The sequence below is a fragment of the Nylanderia fulva genome, unplaced genomic scaffold (genome assembly GCF_048542155.1).
Source record: "Nylanderia fulva isolate GAGA-0341 unplaced genomic scaffold, ASM4854215v1 Scaffold3, whole genome shotgun sequence".
Lineage (NCBI taxonomy): Eukaryota > Metazoa > Arthropoda > Insecta > Hymenoptera > Formicidae > Nylanderia > Nylanderia fulva.
The window spans coordinates 1,052,455-1,074,450 of NW_028190368.1; the positions used below are offsets into that span (position 1 = coordinate 1,052,455).

Below are 21,996 nucleotides of genomic sequence, written 5' to 3' on the forward strand. Positions count from 1 at the left end.
TCTTATCTAAGATGAATTTACATATTTTTACGGGAGATACGGGGGCTACTAATTTTCATCTATATTTATAGAAACTTTTTTTCTTAAGATCGCTGATATAGTTTTAGAAACACCCTGTATATTCGAGAATACGCATCGAATTTGCATGCGTTTGTCGCACATATACGATTATACTGTGCATGATAGCAAATTTCGATCTCGTAAAACTCGGTCGCCTTTCGATCGAGAAGACTGACCCTGAAAATATCAAGAACCGTAAAGCTAATTTTGCACGTCAACAGCGAAAATAAAATGTCAAAAATATAGAAGCATATATAATTATGTATTTATCGATAAATTTATCACGGTAGTAATATATGAGATTATTTGTAATACAATATTATATTAATTTATTCGAAAAGTTATTTCCAATTTTTTTAGCATCTTTGTTAATGTTATATAATATATATAATTATTATTTATTTATTTATGTATAAAAGAGAAAAAATCTTTTTAGTACAAATAATGATAATATTTATAACACACGGAGAGAATTTTCTCTTAAAATTTACCCTGAAAATCATGATAATCGTAGGACAATATTGACAGTATTTGGAAGAATTTTATAAGAATTTCTCTAATTAATATTTACCAGTAAAAAATATTACTATGTACATAGCAAACTAATCGAACATATTTTATTTCTTATTGTGATATAGATATCAATATTTTTTAAACCATATTGTCCCACACGATTACCATGAATTTCAAGGTAAATTCCAAGAAAAAATTCTCTCTGCGTACATAGAAAATACTCATTTTTACCAAAGAGATCTCTTTCTCGCTTATAAATAAATAAATAAATAATCACTTACAATTGAGCTGGTCTTGAAAAATCACGAGTGACGGGTGAAATCGCTTGACTTGCAGATTTCCGCGAGAAAACAAAAACCTGTTCGCCGACGTTCGTTTCCATTCTATTAACGCCTCGTTGTCCGCGGGATTATCGGCCTGTTTTATTCCTATAATATATATATAAAAAAAAAAAAAATCTCTCTTTTGCAATCTCGCGCTGCTTATGCAGCGGCGTCGCTTCTAGTTGAGAGCCAAAACGCGTTTCGCGCTGCGAGCCGCGAATGTCAATCGCGATGATTTCCGAGAAGAGTCGCGAGCGCGCGCGCATCAAAGATGCGACGCGATGCATTTTAAATAACCATACGGCAACGATCCGCCTCCACCTCCTCTTCTCTTCGCGTCGTTGCATAATTTCGCCGACGCTGACACGCGATGCGATAATATAATGTTTCTCTTCGTCATTATTTTTCCACGATGAATGGTACGCGTCGACGGTCAGGGCCGCCGTTGGACGGACAGTTCGGATCGTCTTTCGATTAAATTGATGTCGAAATTAAAGATTTATTGTTGTTATTCATTTATTTAATCACACGGACGGGAAAAACCCTCTAGTACAAAATAATACAAAAAAAAACGAATGAAAAAGTTGGAAATATAAGTAAAGCACGCTAAGATATACATATAGAAAAAGAAAAAACAGAGTAAGAGAAAAAGGGACAATAAATTAAAGAAATAGAAATATATTATAGAATTTGATATGCGCGGATCAAAAAATAAGCTAACAAATCGCTGAACAAATGATAAAGACCGATTTGTTATTTCGAGGGATGTGGTTGTAAAAATTAAGCCACCTGTCTGTCATCTCGCGGATACATCAGGATGCTCTCGTTGTGTAATTTATGCGATAAGATAAGAGATCCTTATCACAAAGGCATATATTTTATCTAAATTCTACCTCATCACGCTACTCTCGAGAGAGTATATTTCTGTACTCTTTTTTTTTTTTTGTTTTACTGCGCTGTGCTATATGCATACCTCTCTTTAAAGGATTTGTTTCATATTAGCGGAATAAAAGACTTGGAGAAGGTAAAAACCAGCGGCATTGTGTGCACCGGTCTTTCCGCCTTTTCATTCCGACAAACCTCTGCCATTACGAATCCGGATATGTGCATTCACATGCAGCAATTTCTCCGCCGACGATTATTATACAAAGTACTCCTCAGGATCGTCATTCCCGCCTTCGTCTCCGAGGAAAGAATATACGTTGTTGCGTATACGATTGAGTCCGCGATAAACCGGCTCGTTTGCATTTTTCGAAGTAGATAATGCTGATTCATTTTTGAAGGGAAAATCTCTCCCTTCCGCGAAGATCCTTTTCCGTAGTATGCAAATATAAAACGAGTGGAGATATCGATATATATATACTCTCCGAGGACACAATATCTCAGAAATATATATCGGCAAATGTTGACATTGTAAAATGATGTAAAATTATATATGAATGAATATATTCTGCAATATGAATAGAAGAAGGGAATATTGTCAAAGATTGGGGAGAATATTTAATGGAGAACGTTTTTAATATATATATATATATATATATTTATTATACACAGAATTTTCTCTTAGAATTTACCCTAAAAATCATGGTAATTGGAAGAATTTTCTAAGAGTTTTTCTGATTAATATATTTACCACAATAAGATATAAAATATATGTTCGATTAATTTTACTATGTTCATAGTAAAATTTACTATGTATGTATTAATATTTTTTATTGTAGAAATTTGTATAAAATTTTTCCAATACCATATTATACCACGATTACTAAAGTAAATTCTAAGAGAAAATTCTCTCCGTGCATATATATGGTATGTATATACGTATATTTACTACTTACTCTCTATATATAAATAAGTAGTGTTTGCTGTTATCTAAATAAAATTATATAGATGATCATTTAGATGAAACTTTGGCGTCATATTATCTTTATATAGATAATAAAAATATATATTATCTATATCTGTGCATCTTACAATTAGATGAAAAAGAAAGTATTGTCTTTACTAAATTATCTAGAATAATTTTCAGATAATTTTGGTTTAGAATCATAGCACATAAAAATACTTAAATAGTAGAACTTAAGCAGTAAGGGATGAAAATTCATAAATAAAAATATGAATACATTTATTTTTATATCCCTTTTATAATTTACATTTTCTTTATAACTATGTGTTTACATAAGCAGTCTTGAAAATTATTATCTAGAAAATTATCTAGATATATACAATTTTCTCTAGATATATTTCTAACAATATCATCTTCATCTCATTTATATAAGATAAATTCACATATTTTTATCTCATTTTTATCTAGCTAATTTTTCAATCATCTAAGCACAACACCGTGCAATATTGATACTTATGAACGCTCGTAAATTGTTATACCAACATTCGACGTCGAATGGTATCGAATCCTGCAAAAGCATAGCCGTCGAGGGAATTAGAAATTGGAGTAATTTCGTCGACGGAGCTTCGATTACGGCGGCGGGCAGGCGTGTCGCGTTTCCGGTTGCGGGAAAACATTGCGGGGGATCATTTTCGCGATCCGGAATTCTAGAGCTTCGAAATGATAGGTGTCTTCGATATCTCTTCTCCATCGCGTAGCGATGAAGAAGTTCTTCAGCAATCGTCGGCGACGTCTTATACAAACGAATACCCGCGGTCGATTCTCTCTCTCTCCTTCGTCAGAGCGATTGACGTCAGATCGCCGTCTTACGACAGCCGGTGAGTTTACATGACAATTATTTTCACGCGTTATCGCGGGAAGCATCGCGGCGGTATCTTGATACCTGTCAAGAACTTTTATCGGCTCTCTTCGAGCAGCCTCGCGCGCTCGCGTCAAAGCTATTTTCGCATATACGCTATACATATACTATATATACTCTGTGCACTTGTCACTGTCCTAGGGAGTAAGCCCTCCCATGACACTGTCATATAAACCCGGATCTCTATTGTCTTTAGATACCGTTAGTTTTACCGTTCACCTCCGACGAACCTCTATACGTACGTCCGAGCCGATTATAGGATCTACTGTCCGAGAGCGAATATAGTAGCGATGCTCGTCAGCTGATCGTCGTGCAATCTTTGCTACGCTAATTCTTTCATTTTTCTTTATTTATTAATTATTTACGATAAAATTATTTACAAGAGTAGAATAATAAGACAAGCTCGTTAAATGTAAAACAAAATAAAAATTATGGCCCCATTCGAGCAATATTTAGATGAAAGCAACTACTTAAATATAATATAAAAACAAAGCAATTAAATAAAATAGTAAATTTAGTCTTCGTCAGTGTAACAATTTAATTATAAACTACATTAAATATAAAGTTATGAATGATTTAACAGTTATATGATAAGTTAATAAGAAGCCAATAAATCTTTAATCGTGTACATTTGTTAAAATTATTAGTGGCTGTCCGGCATAACCAATCAATAAAAATAAAACGGTATGCCTATTTATTTTTAATTTTTTATTTTTTAATTGTTTTACGCCAATTAACAATCCTGTTGAATATCCAGTTTTCGAGCGAATCCCAAATATCGCTATATAATTCACGATTCTGAAAAAAATTTATTAACTTGACTAAACTTTTCAACTAAATGCTATTTCGTTAATTGAACATATAAAAATATTTGAATTTAATCTATATAACAAAATGTATATTTGATTTAAATACTAATATATGTTCAATTAATAAAATAGTAATTTAATTTAGTCAAGTTAACAAAGTTTTTTTTCAGTGTGTTTATCGACGAAATCCGTGTCGAAATTGCATATTTCGTTCTGACTGGTTTCATCGGAAAAAAAATAAAAACGTAGATAAATCCTGTAAATCGTGACTGAATCTGTAATTTTGTGACACAAGTATTTTACGAACGAGAATTATTGGAAAGCGTATAGGGGTTTTAATATTCATTCGAACGAAAAATTTATTAGATCCATGTATCCGCATATATTAATTAACGATTAATTGAAAATTATGCTGAAAGAAATCACTCATTATTAATAGCATTTATGCGCGATCCTTTATTTATCTTGGCCGATGTATTACAAAAGTTTATAGCAGTATATGAAAGCTCCTTTTCCACTTTACTCCAAGTTATTAATTATTATTAATGGACATTTTTTCGTCTGATTCGCGATACTGTATCTTACATCTATATGCAAATTGAAAATGTCCTGACCTAATTTCGGCTTAGCAGTAGTGTAGGTCGACGTACATAGATCAGTAGTATAGATCGATGACTGGCTGTTCTCTGTATCGTATACGAGAACTAAAATTCTTTCCACCGACAAGATTAACCCCTCCATTTTGAAAAGAAATATATTACACGTAATTATTTTTTAATCATAAATAAAAAGGTTTTCAACTTATAATAACACATAATAGAATTTCTCGCGTAATAGAAAATCTCATTTTGACGGCAAATAATGATTAATACTATTCCTCAGAGGATATAATATGCGCTCTTACTGCTCCATTATGTTTTAATTAACCTAATTAAGGCCGCAACGTAATAATACAATACACAAATTGGATCCATGGTAGAATTAAATTTGCACGACAGCGAAGAATGATTTCGATCGAAAATATACTTGAATCTTTATAGAAGCGGGATTTCTCGGAAATCGCGCGCCTACGTCATCTCAGCACGCTTACGTCGATATTTTTAATTAACCGACTTAATTGTCCGTCGTTACGACGATTCAAACAGATCTCAGAATATACAAATACATACAAAATTTCGCGGAAACGCGTTAGATTTCGGATAAATAAATAATTAATCGTGAATCACGTGTGTAAAACTCTGGAATAATCACCCGCTTCGTTTCGCATCGCGAGTTTTTCCCCGTTAAATGGCGTCGGTATAGTGTAGTGACGCTTAATTAATTAATATTAATCACCACGCCGTGTCGACGCGATACTTCTACCTTCTCTCTCTCTCTCTCTTCATTTCCGTGACCCATAAACACACTTTTGAATCTTTATGAATAATCGATTAATCGCGAAATCGTTACGTAGGAAAAAACTCCGATCCGCGAAAAAGAGCGACGCGATGTAAAGGAAGAAAAAAAATGCTATTGAATTAACATATCGTATCGAGTATATCATGCTGGATTCGTGAATCGTAAAGATATGTTCGTTAACATAATTATAAAGCGCGACTGTACTGCCCGGAGAGTTTATGGCCGCAATTAGTCACGGGAAATGAATGCCGCCGATGACGATTCACGGACGGACGGATCGTGACGTAAGAGGTGGAGATTAAAGCGCTAGAGTGCGCGTGTGCGCGCGCGCGCGCCTCTATTAAATGTCAAAACTGCATGCATCTAAATATACTACGCGCGCGTACAAGAGTGTACAAATATCATTCCGAATAAATACACAAATAAGTGTGTGTGTGTCCCAATTGATTTCTCCAAACCGAAACTTATTATTCATTCTCGGAACGAAACCCGGGAAAAATTTATATATATATATAACAATATAAAATTATATAGAAATATATAAATTTATATAAAGAAGTAATATAATAAAGAAGTATTTCTTCATATATATAAATATATAATTTGACATGATTATATATGAATCCTTATAATTTATATATAAATTTATATCATTATGTATAAAAATAGACATATATTTCAACATATAATTTTACGATTATATGTATAATTATACAATTTATTATATATAATTATATATAAAAAAAATTTTTCTCTGGAAACGTTTCATGAATAGGGAAATTCTTCGAATCGCGTCAGATTGAATTTTAATTGCGCGGCGAAATTGAGATTTGATATAAATAGAGGGCTTTTTATTCAAACTAGATGTAGGAAGTATTTGAAATTATTATTAATGTAAGAATATTAAGGATATGCGGAAACATTGGTTACGAATCGATTAAATCGATATCTCGTTTCAAACGTAAATTAAATTGCGATATCCTACAAAAACTTTATTATCAAAAAATAATTTGGAAATTACGATCGGTAATTTTAACCTTGTTCAACGATGTCCGATAAGCGATGTCATAGCGATAAGTCGATCTGAACGAGATAGACGTATAAGGTCTTCTTTTTCCTCAATAAGCTGCGTTTTTATCAGTTATTTTGTAAATTAATTAAAATCATATTATGCGATTACGCTATCATATATAACTATATATCGTGCAATAATCTTATCTTGTGCAACAAAGTAATGATGCCTTATGCTATATTATACATTATTCTACTCTATTATTTTTTTTCTTTATTGGACACCGGATGTTAATGGACTTGAGTGTCTACACAATTAGTTGAATAATATTTATAAAAAAACAGCATGTCTAATTTTTTTAATACTTTATGTATCTATAAAATATTCAGAAATCATTCTTTTTTGGGATATATAAATTATTTATATTTTTTAATAATAATTATACATTACAAGAATATTTTACACACACACAGAATTTCCTCTTAGAATTTACCCTGAAAATCGTAATTAATATCTACTATAATAAGATACAAAATTAATTTTACTATGTACATATTAATAATATTTTTTATTGTGGTAAATATTTAATCAGAGAAACTTTTATAAAATTCTTCCAATAGCATATTGTCCCACCATGATTTTCAAGGTAAATTCTAATTGTAAGAGAAAATTCTGTCCGTGTATATAAAAGTTACTTTTAAATTGTGTGTGTATAATTTAAAGGTAAATAAATAATTCTCTAATGCACAGCTCTCTTTCATTTGCACATACGGTTGCATACATACATGTATAAACACATTTGGATTAGGAACGGATTTTCTTTGCGGAACACACCCTGTAGAAATGGCGAGCGAATGGGTGCGCCAGTTCGACAGAGTCGGAGCACGACGCTATTTTTAATCACGAGCGAGCCTGCTAAATGGAATTACTTTGTCTTTTGCCGTTCCGCCGGAAATGCATCCGCCGCGCGTGTTAACACGCGGATAAAAAACCCGATGACATTTTTATACGAATTTATGGCGACTTTGAAAAATAATGCATCATTCGATCCCGTATCGTTAGAATTTCTAGACGGAAAGCTTTCAGTTTGCATTCACAGAAACAACTGCATTGTTACTTGTATTCTAGGCATTGAATACTATTGAGTAGTTTTTCCGATATTTGTTATTTCACTTTGGCCAATTTGTCTGGAAAATTAAGAGAATATGTAAACAATTAGTGTTACGAAACTAAATATTCATATATTTATATGTTATATTGTGTATAATCTCGTTTTTCTGACATTTCTTATCGCTCTGAGTGATTTAGAAAAATTAAAAAAATTATTATTGTTATTATTATCTAACAACTTAAATTATTTATTTATTTTTTGTATTCATTCTCTGTCTGTGGATATTTTTAGATAAGCTTCTCTTCAATCTCTTAATTAAGAAAATTGATTAACACTCGTCTCACGAGTGGATAAAATTCTCTCGAAATTCGGTGAAGGTCTTTTGCTTAATTCAACGAACCAAGCGAGTTTTGGGACTGCATTTCGATCAGATTACGAGTCTGACGAATCGCCTGATTAAAATTTAAACATTTTCGGCAACACCGAAAGAGAAATTCTTCGATTTAACGCGTTCGCTGATACAATTCATTTTTTATGTCGACCTTTGCATGAAGTAATTTTACAGATAAGTCACTTATCTCTATTGTATCTCTTTCTCTCTCTCTCTGTGTGAACGTCATGGCGCTATAAGAAAAAAAAAACGTAAAAAATAAGACGTCATTTTTTATTTGCTTACAGCTTACATCTTTGCTGGTCGCGTTTCTCCGTATACCATTGGCTTAAAATCTCTCAATTACACGTAATGTGTATACGCTTTATGTACGATTTTCAGTATTTGACGTCAGCAGACGCAGCTAAAATATCTCGCGAGCAACCATGATATAGAGAGGGATGGGGCAAAATGGGAAGAGAGAAGATAATGCAGTTTTATCCGAGCACTTTCTCTCCGACTCATTTATTTCTTCCACTTGCTTTTCTCTTGCGCTTCTCTCTCTTTTATTGTTGTTTTTTCTCTTTATCGGCAAAATGAAATTGTTTCCATAGAAAGCTTATATTATCACGAGGGCAATCGTTTTTTAAGAAAATTAGACAGAAAGAGAGATGAAGAGAAGTATTCCTTCCCCATCTTGGGTAGAATAAACGGGGAATGACTGTGCACACCTTGATCATTATCCGAAACGATCCTTGCAAACGACATCGTGACGAGCGAGGAGCCGCGCGAAATTGATTAAATTTACGCTGCTAACGGCCGATCTCGCCCTTTGTCGCTCCCGATCTAATTTCGCGTCTGGAAAGAGGCAACGAATCGTTCTCGCGCGAGTAGGGATCGAAAAATCGCCCGAAGAAATAAAGCTTATTTATTTATTTATTTTTTTGTTTCTAAAACTGTCAGAACTTTTTTAAGGGTGTATTCTAGGAATCAAAATAAGAAAAAGTTTCTATATAAATATAGGTTCAAAAATGCTTTCTCTTCGAGTTATAGCCCCTCTTAAAGATGCATGAAAAAAAAAAAATAAAAAATGTAGCTTTCAGAGATTTTTCACAGATTGAGAAAAAGATTTTCTCAACGATTTTTCCCCTAACTTTAGAAAGCTGCAACTTGGAGGGAAAGCATTTTTGGACCCATGTTTAGAAATGTTTTCCCTATTTCGACCCCTAGAATACGCCCTTAAAATCTCTGATATAGTTTTAGGAACACTCTGTGGATATTTTTCGTAGAAACATTTCGCGAAAAACAAACGGGGAATCCTGTCAATCGCGTTTTCCGCGCGGAAAAGCTAGTCACGCCGCGTTGGTTCGGTAGGACAATTTTCCGCGACGCTACACGCAGCAACACCGAATTTTTCCGGTGACAAGCCGACACACAAACACTGACAAACACCGCAGAATCCAATAGCACGCGAGAATGGACGTCGCCGTCTCTCGGCTCATAAAAGAGACGCGCCGATGCGTGTATTAGCGGCGATTACGTTACACGTGCGCTCATGAGAGAGAAAGAGAGAGAGAGAGAGAAGAAACTCTTCTACCCTTGCCTGGCTACTGGCGATTAGCACGCGTGCTTTGACCACCAATGATCGACATCGACACAGTTACGATAGCGCAGTAGGAAGGCGAGAGAAAAAATAGAGATGAGTATATAGAGAGATAAATGGATGTTTATTTTAGTTAAAGACAGGGATATATATCTGAAGATTTGTGGATATCTCAACACTCTTCAAGGTTTCCTGCGTGAAAATTGATAATAATTCTTTTATTTTGCTCAGAATCAAAATTAATACTTTTTTTTTACTTGAAATTCTTAAGGTTCCTGATCGACCATGTTGCAATTGTGACGTCAGAAGCGAGAAAACATGCTAACAATTCTTAGATACCATTTCGAAATAAAAAGATATTTCGATGAAACAGTAGTATTTCAGATGGCTTTAACACATTCTTCAAATACACCTCGAAAACTTTTCCTTTATAATCAATCAACAGCTGTAAAATGACTGTAAGATTCCAGTCCGTCTGGTCTTTGCACATGCGCAGTCATTCCGCATGACAAAGTCTGAAATCATGATCATTTTACGGTTGTTGATCGACTGTCAAAGGGAAAAAATAATTTTTGGAGTATTTTTGGAGTATTTTTGGAGTATTTTTGGAGTATTTGGTGTATTTTCTCACCTCTACTGTCACAATCCAACATGACCGCGGCGAGGATTCAGGAGCCTTCAAAGAAACTTTTCTGAAAAAAAAATGTAAACTTGAAAAATTTCTGTTCTCATCATTTCGAATATAAAATTCCTAAAATATACGGGTAGCGAAAAGCAAAAAAAATAATATTCGAAACCTCGAAGCGGGCGGCGGCGAAATTTCATCGGCCGGTTCTCGAGAAAAAGAGATCACGTGGCTCCGGCCGAGTGTACATACGTTCCTGCGTGTGTCGGCGGCTGGCGGCGGTTGATTACGCGACACGCAGCGGAAGTGTTTCGACGGACGGCATCCGCAGTCCCACGTGGAGCCGTAGAAAGGTCGGATCGGTCCGCGTCGCGCGCGCAAAGATAATATATATTACACGCGCGAGTGTATGTGTGTGCGCACGTGCGATTCCCTAAGAGGTAAGCGCGATCGATATTACATATATGTATATATATAACCGGGTCGCTCGGTGAAATGTGAGGATGTGTAAACAGAAATAAGAAATAAATTAAAATTTTTTTTTAAATACAAAAAAGAGTGAACAAAAGAGAAGGAAGTGAGACACTATGTGAGTGCACTGGATCCTGGTTTGACCGACCGATCGATGATGCGTGACATTTTATCGTGCGTAACGTGACATCGAACACAAGTATATAGAGATGTCACGCGCGATATAACTCTCGAGATAACGCACCTCGACTGCACGATCCCGCATCATTTTAATCTTCCATTCCTTTTAAGCAAAGTGAATTAAACGGATTAATGATTCAAGCGAATTAGCGGTAATCTTCTCAATTTGGGGCGAAGCCCCGAGGATTTGATTGCTTTAATGTAATGGGTACCAACCGCGTTGAAAGGTCCATCGATATAATAGGGTTCATATTGCGAAAGCAAATATTTTTGTTTACGTCATTTTTATACTCTTTATATCCATATTTTTTATTTTTTCTACGAGATATCTGGTTTCGTGTTTCATCGTTTCTCGTGTTCGGCCGCGAGGCGATTTTCGACCTCTTGGCGTCTCGCCGAGGACCTCGATATTGTTAACGAAGAATATATTCCTCCGTGAATATTGCGACAATATTCGCGATTATAAAATAAAAATGAAAAGTAAAATTCACTCTCCCTCGCACATATTTGCGATCGTGATTAAACAAGCTAGAAAAATCCACAAACGTTTGAGAAGCTCGGTGTTTTCGCGGGATGACGTCACGTGTGTCGGAGAACTCACACACAAATACTCAAAGCTCTACTTTTAATGAGTTCATTTACACACACATACATACACGCAGGCTGGACCGACAAACTCGATTTCTCTCTCACACTCTAGCCTGGTTTTCATTTTACTTCTAACGATAAGTCGCGCTATTTGCGCGAAAATCCAGACAGATTCGCGAGAGATCAATTTATCAAGAGACAAAAGGCAGATTTTTTTTTACCTCTATCACGACGCAAGAACTTTGCAAATTGCGCTTCGCGTTTTTTCTTCTTTTTTTCGAAGGCCATCTCTATAATTAGCGTAAAACATAATCGAAGAAGCGTACTCTTGCGCTACTTTATTCGTTCGTTTAACATGTTTGTTGCGCGGTTAATAGCGCCGGTTTTACATACTAACATACGTCGTAATTATCCGGTATTAAAAAGAGTGAGAGAGAAGGGGAAAGGAAAAAAAACAACGTGTGAATTCACGATTTCGCGTGTGCACTCGCACAGAGAGAGATAATCTCCATTATTGTAATTCGTATGCGGGTTGGAACACCATATATATGTCGGAGTGGGCGTTAATTAGAATGCGATTTCCTTAACCCTTCGCTGAATTCCTCAGGTTACGTAAGAGTTATTGTGTAAAAAATTGTATAAGGATACGAAAACACGAATGTTGAATTATTAATCTCACGCAAAGCAGAAAATTGACATCTTTTTTGCAAGGATATTAATGACAAAAAAAATACATGGGAAAAGTTCCAAAAATATATTTATAATGAACTATATGAAAAAAATATATTTATATATATATATAAAAATAGTGTATCATAAAAAAAATAAAAATATGTGTATACAATCGCGAATGTAAAAAAATACAGTTTCGTGCTTCGACATATTTTTAAAGGACTGTGTGAAAGAGTGTTTGTAATATTTTTCTCGATACACAGATATTAAAAGCTGCGTAACTTTACACACACGTGTGTGAAAGATCTTTAAATAAAGTTAAATAAAAACAGTGACGCAATCAAGGCCTGATACCGAGTGGGTGAATGGTTGGAACATGAATGATGCATATCGGGACAGATACTTCCCTATCGTTTCGATTCATCGCCGTCTCTGCATTCCTGAGAGTCGATGAATCATTATTTTATCTTTAGCGCTTTCGGAAAAACATCCTAATGTTATTCTAATGAAAAAAGTAATGATATTTCTAAAATTCCGATAATTAATCTCCTCTTAGTTCGTCGAGTCTTGCTTTCTATTTTCATTAGAAAATGTTGAAATATCTTCTTAAGACTGCGGGTCATTAAAAGCGGTCGTTAAACAATATATATATATATATTTAGAAAATAAATAGATAATCGATACGACGTTTCCATGAAATTTGAATGAAGACGATTACGGAGCGAAAATTACTTTTCCTCGAAAACGACTTGTTAAATTGTTTCCCGATGACGTCATTCATTTATGTCAGACGCTAATAAATTTGGAAAATTGAACACACCATCGGCGCGTTGCTTGATTGTAATAAACGACATGTTTTTTTATACACGAATCAAATACGCGCGTCAGATATACATACATACATACATATATGCATACATATATATAATGTATCTACGTAAACGTGGCTGGGGAAAGTGTTAAACAAATATATGCGTCAGCCTCGACGACGAGGATTGTTGTTCGCTTAACGACCGTATCGCGAACGGGAATGAACCTTTATTAAGTCGACGCGATTTTTATACGGCTGTTTATATCGATTCGGGGGCGAGTCGCTTGAAGGGGATGAAGGGAGAAAGGAGGCGCCGTAAATATTTATTTACGCGCCCTTTCTCCCTTCATTAGGCGCGCGTGTCTCGCGAACATTAGAGGGATGCGAAAACCCCTTCTCAGACTTTTGATAAGAGAATATACTGCGATACCCTCGGCGACACCGACGTATACAGGGTGTTTCTAAAACTATGTCAGAGATTTTAAGGTAAGATGTGTCTAAAAGTCAAAATAAGAAAAAGTTTTTATAAACATAGGTCCAAATAGCACCCTTAAAGATGAGTAATAAATGTATTGTAGCCTTTGGAAATTTTTTCAGATCGAAATTTTTTTTTTTTTTTTTTTTTTGAGAGCTATAATTTAATGTTGTGCTTAAATGATTTTAAAATTATCTATATAAAGATAAGATGGAAAATATGTAAAATCTTAAATAAGGTGAAGATGATTTTAAATTTAAATATATCTAGATAAAAAAAAGATAAAATTATATATTTATTTAACTAATACTTCCAGATAATACTATTTTTAAAATCGCTTATGTAAACACAGTTATAAAAAAATGTAAATTATAAAGGGATATAAAAATATATTCATACCTTTATTTATGTTAATTTTATCGCTTACTGCTTAAGTTCTACTAATTTAAGTATTTTTACGTATTATATTTTTATGTACTATGACTCTAAAGCAAATTATCTGAATATTATTCTAGATAATTTAGTAAAGATAACACTTTTTCATTTGAGATATATGATGCAGATGTAGATAATATATAATTTTATTTAGATAACAGCAAACACTGACTACAATATATTTTTTTATTTTTTCTCCCAACTTTAGGGGACTATTATAACTTGGAGGGACAGCATTTTTGGATCCATATGTTTATAAAAACTTTTTCTCTTATTTTTACCCCCAGAATACGCCCTTAAAAATCTTTGACATAGTTTTAGAAACATTCCGTATACGTATAGGTGACGTGTATTAAATTATGTGCAAGGGAATGAGAGTTACATACATTTTCGCGTAGGACGTTCTTTCGCATTCATGATTCACCATTCGTCGACTTATTCTCTATCATGTGGCAAGCATGTCCGATGATTAAAGTTGTGACACGTTACTATTTATTTGCAGAAGGCGCCTCGCTTGTGGTTTTTTTTTTTTTTTTTTTTTTTTTTTTTGCGATTGAGTGATTAATTGGTCGATGATAGAGGAGTGGATTTGCGAGACTCTGGATGAGTCATTTATCTCTTTTTTCGATATTTGAAATCGTTTATTTCATGTCCAATATTAACGAAATAAATTACATATTGGTGAATAGTGAATTTTTTTTGTAAAAAATAATTACGTTCAAGAGTATTATTTATAATTATTTCTTATACAAATATTCATTATGCACTAATGCATCATTTTTATTTGCATTAATGCTGGCCATATAATCTACGATATACATGTATAGGGAATCTCTTTAATAAAAAATTTCACGTTTTTAAAATCTAAAGTTATGATGGACAATTCGATAATTTTGCTGTTATATAAACGCGCAATAATTTACATAACAATTCATGATATATAGGGGAGGGGAAAAATAAATAAATGATGAGTTGAATTTGATGATGAATAAACTAGGTGACGAATCTGGGTCATAATTCCGCGTCATAATTCCCCGCTTATATGTATGTTCGATTTTTTTTCGCGTCCTCTTATTAATATTCATGAAACTTTGAACTTTCGAAGCACCGAAAGCTTCGTCGAGAATTCCTGCTGTCTTATATACACACACATATATATATGTGTGTGTGTGTTAAAAATTAGACCGACAAATCCTTAAGGAAGAAAGAAGACTTCAAAATCAATATTTTTTTGTTAATACTAATTTTCTCTACAACGTTTAGTTTTAATACTACATGATATGAAATGAGTTTGCTCTTCAGTTTGTTATCCTTGTGTATTAAAGAAGGAATTTTTGAGCATTTACTATAAAAAGAGTAAATTGTATGTAAATTGTTTGTTTATTCGTGTTTTATTCAAGATTGAAATATAATTTAATGTTTTTACTTATATGTTTGTTTATTATTTAAATGTAGTATAAAATTAGAGAAAAATAATATTAACAAAAAATGTTTATTTTGAAATCTTCTATTTCTCTTCAAAATTTATCGGTCTAATTTTTTAACAATCTGTATATATATACAGAGTATTTCTAAAACTGTCACAGATTTTGACGGTGTATTCTAGGAGTCAAAAAAAGAAAAAAAGTTTTTATAAGTTCAAAAAAAAATAAGAGAAATAGTTCCTGAGAAAAAATCAAAAAATGTATTGTAGCTTTTGAAAACTTTTTCACAGATCGAGAAAAACTTTTTCAAGAAAACTACAAGACATTTTTCACCCATCTTTAAGGGAGCTATAACTCGGAGGAAAAACATTTTTGGATCCATGTTTATAGAAACTTTTTTTCTTATTTTGATCCCTAGAATTCATCCTTAAGGAGAATTTATTTTAAGCTAAGTTTCCTTTCTGTTCCATCGACAAAATGTGAGATTAGATAAACTATAAATCTATTTATTAACTATACGGATTGTTTTTTACCTGAAATTAGAACGCTTCGCCCTTTGTTAATATTAATATTTTAATTTGTACAGGAAAAAATTTATCAATCTGTATAGTTTTATATATTTTGGTTACAGAATTATGAATATACAGATTGACAAATCTTTTTCCTGTATAAATTAAAGTATGAATATAATATTAACAAAGGGCGAAGTGTTTTAATTTCAGGTAAAAAACAATCCGTATAGCCAATAAATAAATTTATAGTTTATCCAACCTCACATTTTGTCGATAAAACAGGACGGAAGTCACAGACTTCTCAAAGACGTTTATAGGATCACCTTAAAATCAAAATTTCTAACATAATTTTACAGAAACATCCTGTATATACACATACGAATACGACGAAGGACATTTCTGCGTCTTATTACCGGCGACGAAGGCGTCGTAATAAGTTGGTAGTTAATAAAAAGGAGCATGAAGGAAGAGAAAGAGAGAGAGATATTAACGTTATACGCGGTGCCGAGTGAATAATGAGAGCGACTCGTGCAAGAGCGATTAAATTCGTTTAAGCCAAGTAAGAGCCGCGTCTAGTAAGCGGATAATAAAATCGCGCCTGGGTTCTAATTCGATGAACGTGCGTAAGCGTTGACATCATTTCGCGGCGACTCCACCTCTACCTGTATTTATACGACCTCCGCTATATAGCTCGTATTAATGACGATACGCTCCCGTGGCCGCGGTCACTCGTGAAAGAGCGTGTCTCGACAACAAGCCAGTATCTGCCTGCGTTCCTTCACATAAAATGCCATCATCATCATCGGGACACGTAATCCACGGAAAGTAATGGCCCGGCAACCTTCGCTTCTCTCTCTATCTCTTTCTTGCAGGATTCCGTGATCACCGTGTTCGTATTTATAGCATTGTGTCAGACTGTGCTTTAGTCATGTGGATCATCGAATACACGAGGAATCGGTCGAATCGAAAACTCGCTCGAAATTTAGCGAATTAATTTGTTCAAGTGAGAGGAAAAAAAACGCGCACGCGATTACAAAAGATACTGTATTATATAGATTCAGTGTTGTGTTTAGATGTAAAAAATTATTTGGATCAGCAAACACTGTGTATATATTATATACAAAAAACTATATTATATGTATCTAAAACATGCCACGATTAATTTCTTACAAGCGAGATATTTATAATAATTCGTGATTTTTGAGCGCGAAGGGAAAGACTGGTTCTGACAATTAATCGATCAACCGATCGATCTGGATTTTGAACGATCGGCTTAAAATATATACGAATCGAGGAAAATTATAATTTTGCGAGGCAAACAGGGGAAGAGACAGGAGACGTTTTTTTGGAAATACTTCAAGTCGCGAGATATCGCGACTATAAAAGTCGCCCTAGCGTGTACGCGACTGAAAAAATGCACGCGACGAAACTATGCAATTATATTATACATGCGCGCGTGCCAAATGCTTAACGCTGTACATTTTAATAATAATAAATAAAACGACGGAGAGCCGCAAACGGAAAATTACCTCCGCTTACGTACGACTTGTCGCGGTCGGATCGATATGTATAACAAGTTTCTTCTTTCTCTCTCTCTGGATTATTACGCGATTCATCCTCTCTCCGTATAAAGTAGGGCGACATATAAATTTTCATAATTTTGACGTTTCTTCTCTCGCTCCCTACAGGTGTTCTAAGGCTTCCACATTCGTTTCCATCGCTCACTCGCTATTCTTAGTCTTTTAATATCGTATACGTATATGTATACTTGTACAATTGGGACACATATCGTGCACGCATGTTTTGCATGACGGCGAAAGTCCTTAATAGACCTCCTCGACGACGAGACTCGTAAAAGGAAGTTTCGCGCGCGCGCGCGAGTCTCGTAACCGGTCGGTTTGATTATTATTATTATTACAGATCGGTTGAAAATAGCGCGCGCGTGCCGGGGATGAAAATTACGTAAAGTCCTCTCCGCGATGGAGGGGAAATCGCAATTTAAGATCGAGTGCGTGCGTGCGTGCGTGTGTGTGTGTGTGCGCGCCTTTCGTCGCGTGGCGTCATCGCGACGCTGACGACGTCCACGAGGCGTCTCGACGTCTCCGATTATCTCGCCGTCGATCTTTTATATCGTTAGAGCGAAAGAAGCTTTTATCGAACAGATTACATTTCTGTATCTCGATGTGTATTCAGGTCGCCTCTTTCTCGTGATGGAATTATTTATTTTTTCTTTTTCAAACCATTTTTTTATGTACAGGGTGTAGCTAAAATAAGTGCGAGCAATTTCAGGAGATGATGCTTTGGTCGAAAATTAATAAAGGGGGTTTCTTATATGAAAGTTCTGATAAACAATTAAATAGGGGTTGTTAATTTCATTACCTTTCAACGATACAGGAAGATAAGAAAATATTAACAAATATCCTTTTTATTAGTGGAAAATGTCCACCAAGTTTCATTTTTTCAGTTTGTCCGAAATTTGAGGAAAAGATAAAAACGTGTATATGCTTATATAAAGAAACCTTCCTTAATTTTCGATAAAGAACCATCTCCTAAAATGTTTCGCACTTATTTAGACACAGGGTGTTTCTAAAACTATGTCAGAGATTTTAAGGACGTATTCTAGGAATCGAAAAAGGAAAAAAAGTTTCTATAAACATGAATCTAAACATACTTTTCCTCCCTCAAAATGGGATCAAATTATCAAAACCACATAAAAATGAAGGTCACTATTAATTATTCCGCTGTGCAAAATTTCAAGAATCTGAAAATATTTCTAAGAGCTAGAATATATTTTTCGACTCCTGGAATATGCTCTTAAAATCATGACATAGTTTTAGAAACATGTATATGTATAATAAATTTATTTGCACTTTGAAAAAAAAATAGGAAGCAGAAATGTTGTGAATGGAAAGGCGAATATATTTTTCCTGCTCTCACAGTATATATATATATATATATATATATATTTTTTTTTATTTCTAAAACTAAAACATACGTCTCCGTGTCGCTTTAATAAATGTGGAAGAAAATGACGAAAAGTGCAATTCAAAATTAAGATTTAAAATGTAATAAAATTAATGAGAATTCATGACTCGAAATAAAAAAAATGAGGAAGAGAGAGAGAGAGAGGAGAGTTACGCTCGCGACCTACTAGAGGGCAACACGAATTGATTGTTACTTTGCTAATGGCTCATTTCACTTAACACTCACTTTTCCATGATTTTCATGATCGAGCATCTTGCCGGATCGTTTTGTTTGCCAGCACGGCGATAAAGTCCCCCTTCCATCTCTCTCTCTCTCTCTTTCTCTTTCTTTATACGTCATTCATTGACAACGAAGAAATGATGAAGTTTTGACGGGAACATATAGCGATGATATACATATATAATATTCGCATTCACCTGGATTCGTCGTCATTCTTTCGAAGAAAATCGTAGCAAGAGGTAAAGGCGTCTATCTCTCTCTCTTTCCGATGCGCGCAGTTATTTTTAGAGCACCGTGTTTGTATTCTTTTATCGAGCGAGCGCGCGCAAGTGACAGTCCGTCGTTATTTTCTATCCATTCGTCGTCGGCCGGTTCGATGAGGGAGAGTGAAATCGCCGCCGTGATCCGCTGCTGACTTCATTTCGTCCGCCGGTCTCGTCGCGATCCGCGGCAACGTTCACGCCGCGCTGTCAGCTGTCAGCTGTCAGTGTCAGTTGAGCGGCCGAAGCCGCCCGCTTCTCGGCGTACCTAACCTCAAAAAATCTCGGAGCATTCTCTCGGCGGAAGGAATCTTCGCCCTGGGAGGTCGAGCGATCCACCGAAATTCAGGGAAACCGTCGTCATCTCTACGTCTACCGCTCCGAATCGCTCTCCTCCACATGACACGTCAGACGCGAGAGTTTGCTCGGGAGCGCAGGGTTAAAGGAGTTTGACATTTAACGCGAAGCGCCGCGGTAGGGTCGACATGGTATGTGTATACGTGTACGTACGTGTGAGCGAGTGTGGGGTAGAGACCAGCACGGCGGAGCGATGTTGCTCCTTTCGACGTCGCTGCACATCCCCCGGAATCAATAATCGCGTTGCATAAGCGACGAGAGTCCGCGTGTGCCCTACCTTCGTCATCGTCGTCGGATATTCGCGTCTTGTTTCGTTTCGTGGACACGCGGTCGCGCCGATATCGATTCCGTTCGCGTTTCCGCGATTCCCGGATCGCCTCGCCGAGATCGAGAGGAGCCGTGTCTCGCGCGACGTGTTTCACGTTCGACAATGCGCGACAATACACATCTTATCGCGGTACTTTAAATGATTTCATCCTTTCTCTGATGTCTGTTGATCGCTTTCGCACTTGGTAATTCTTATCAGAACGCAATATCGCTGGCGATTTAAGTTTTAAGTCAATAAATGGGAATTGAAACGCGACCAGGTGTATAAATGCTGGTGTATAGTTACTACTGCATTTATATTTTATCATATATTTGACTATTGTATGTTTGAAAAACTTATGACAGTTTGCAAACCTATCCGCTATAACAATGTTTTTCTGTTATCTTTCAGCCGTTGGTCCTCCATTTGTTTGGAGGCCAGTGGAGCAGCGACGCCAGAGAATAATACGAGCTGTGGTAGCCTTGCGGAAGCGTAACAGTAGTTGGCTTCGGCCAACAGAGGCGACAGAGATATCATGGCGACGATAGACGGCCGGCCGGCCCAATATGGTGTCACGCTTAAGCAACTCCGTGAGCTCATGGAGCTCCGGGGACGCGAAGGTGTCAACAAAATCAATAGCTACGGTGGTGTGCAGGAGATTTGTAAAAAGCTGTATACTTCACCCAGTGAAGGTAAAGAGATTTTACCTCCTAACGTATCAACATTTTCAAGTTACATCTCTGACGATGTGATAAATGTTACTTTTTATTGTCTACCTAGGTCTTAGTGGGTCAGTAGCGGACATACAACATAGGCGAGATACATTTGGTTCCAATATGATACCTCCAAAACCACCAAAAACATTTTTACAGTTAGTATGGGAAGCATTGCAAGATGTCACGTTAATCATCTTAGAAGTAGCAGCATTGGTTTCATTAGGTCTTAGCTTTTATCATCCAGCTGATGATAGTGATGAGGAGGAAAAACGTAAGTATATATTTGTAATGTACTATTACGTGTTTTAGCCTTACGAGTGATTTTTCATTTGTTGTTAGTAAGGAGAGATTTTTTAACAATACAGAAAGATACATTTTTGTCAATTTTAAAGGAAGATTCCAAAAAATGTTGAATAATATATGTATGTATTTATTTCTAGCTTTAGTAGATGAGGACGAAGCAAAATATGGTTGGATTGAAGGACTCGCTATATTGATTTCTGTAATTGTGGTGGTCTTAGTGACGGCGTTTAATGACTACTCCAAGGAAAGGCAGTTTAGAGGTCTTCAAAGTCGGATAGAGGGAGAGCACAAATTCTCGGTTATACGGCAAGGAGAAGTAAAACAAATTTCTGTGTCTGATATTGTTGTCGGTGACATTTGTCAGGTATATATGCAACAATATTAAGTTAAGCTTTTAATATTGTTAAGATATTAATTTTAATATTTAAATGTTAACGTGGGATATTAGTTTTGTGTGCTGGCATTGTTAAATATTAACATAGTGTAAGCAAAAGTAAAATTTATATTAAATTAGCTGTTTGGCATTACAGATAAAATATGGAGACCTGTTGCCTGCAGACGGTATTCTTATACAAAGCAACGATCTCAAAGTAGATGAATCCAGTCTGACTGGAGAGTCAGATCATGTAAAGAAAGGGGAGTCGTTTGATCCTATGGTACTTTCAGGTGAGATAGCCTTGCTTAAATTGCAA

At 35.2% G+C, this 21,996-nt stretch overlaps 1 protein-coding gene across 19 annotated transcripts in view; it reads left to right on the forward strand.

Annotated features, from left to right (window-relative positions):
• The window catches only part of PMCA (plasma membrane calcium-transporting ATPase 3), a 96,944-nt gene that overhangs the window by 16,925 nt on the left and 58,023 nt on the right, over positions 1-21,996 (forward strand). For 15 of the 19 annotated variants that reach the window (XR_014925096.1, XR_014925095.1, XM_085484510.1 and 12 more), the window contains exons 3-6: positions 20,697-20,977; positions 21,066-21,272; positions 21,442-21,668; positions 21,835-21,970. Coding sequence is in view for 17 of the 19 variants with exons in the window: in XM_085484510.1 (XP_085340636.1) it covers positions 20,821-20,977; positions 21,066-21,272; positions 21,442-21,668; positions 21,835-21,970 (727 nt within the window). In the remaining 2 variants the exon portion in view is untranslated. Of the gene's footprint in view, positions 1-10,920; positions 11,030-19,505; positions 19,601-19,693; positions 20,110-20,451; positions 20,491-20,696; positions 20,978-21,065; positions 21,273-21,441; positions 21,669-21,834; positions 21,971-21,996 lie in introns of those variants that run through there. The other 4 variants (XM_085484512.1, XM_085484515.1, XM_085484513.1 and 1 more) reach the window with 4 other exon arrangements.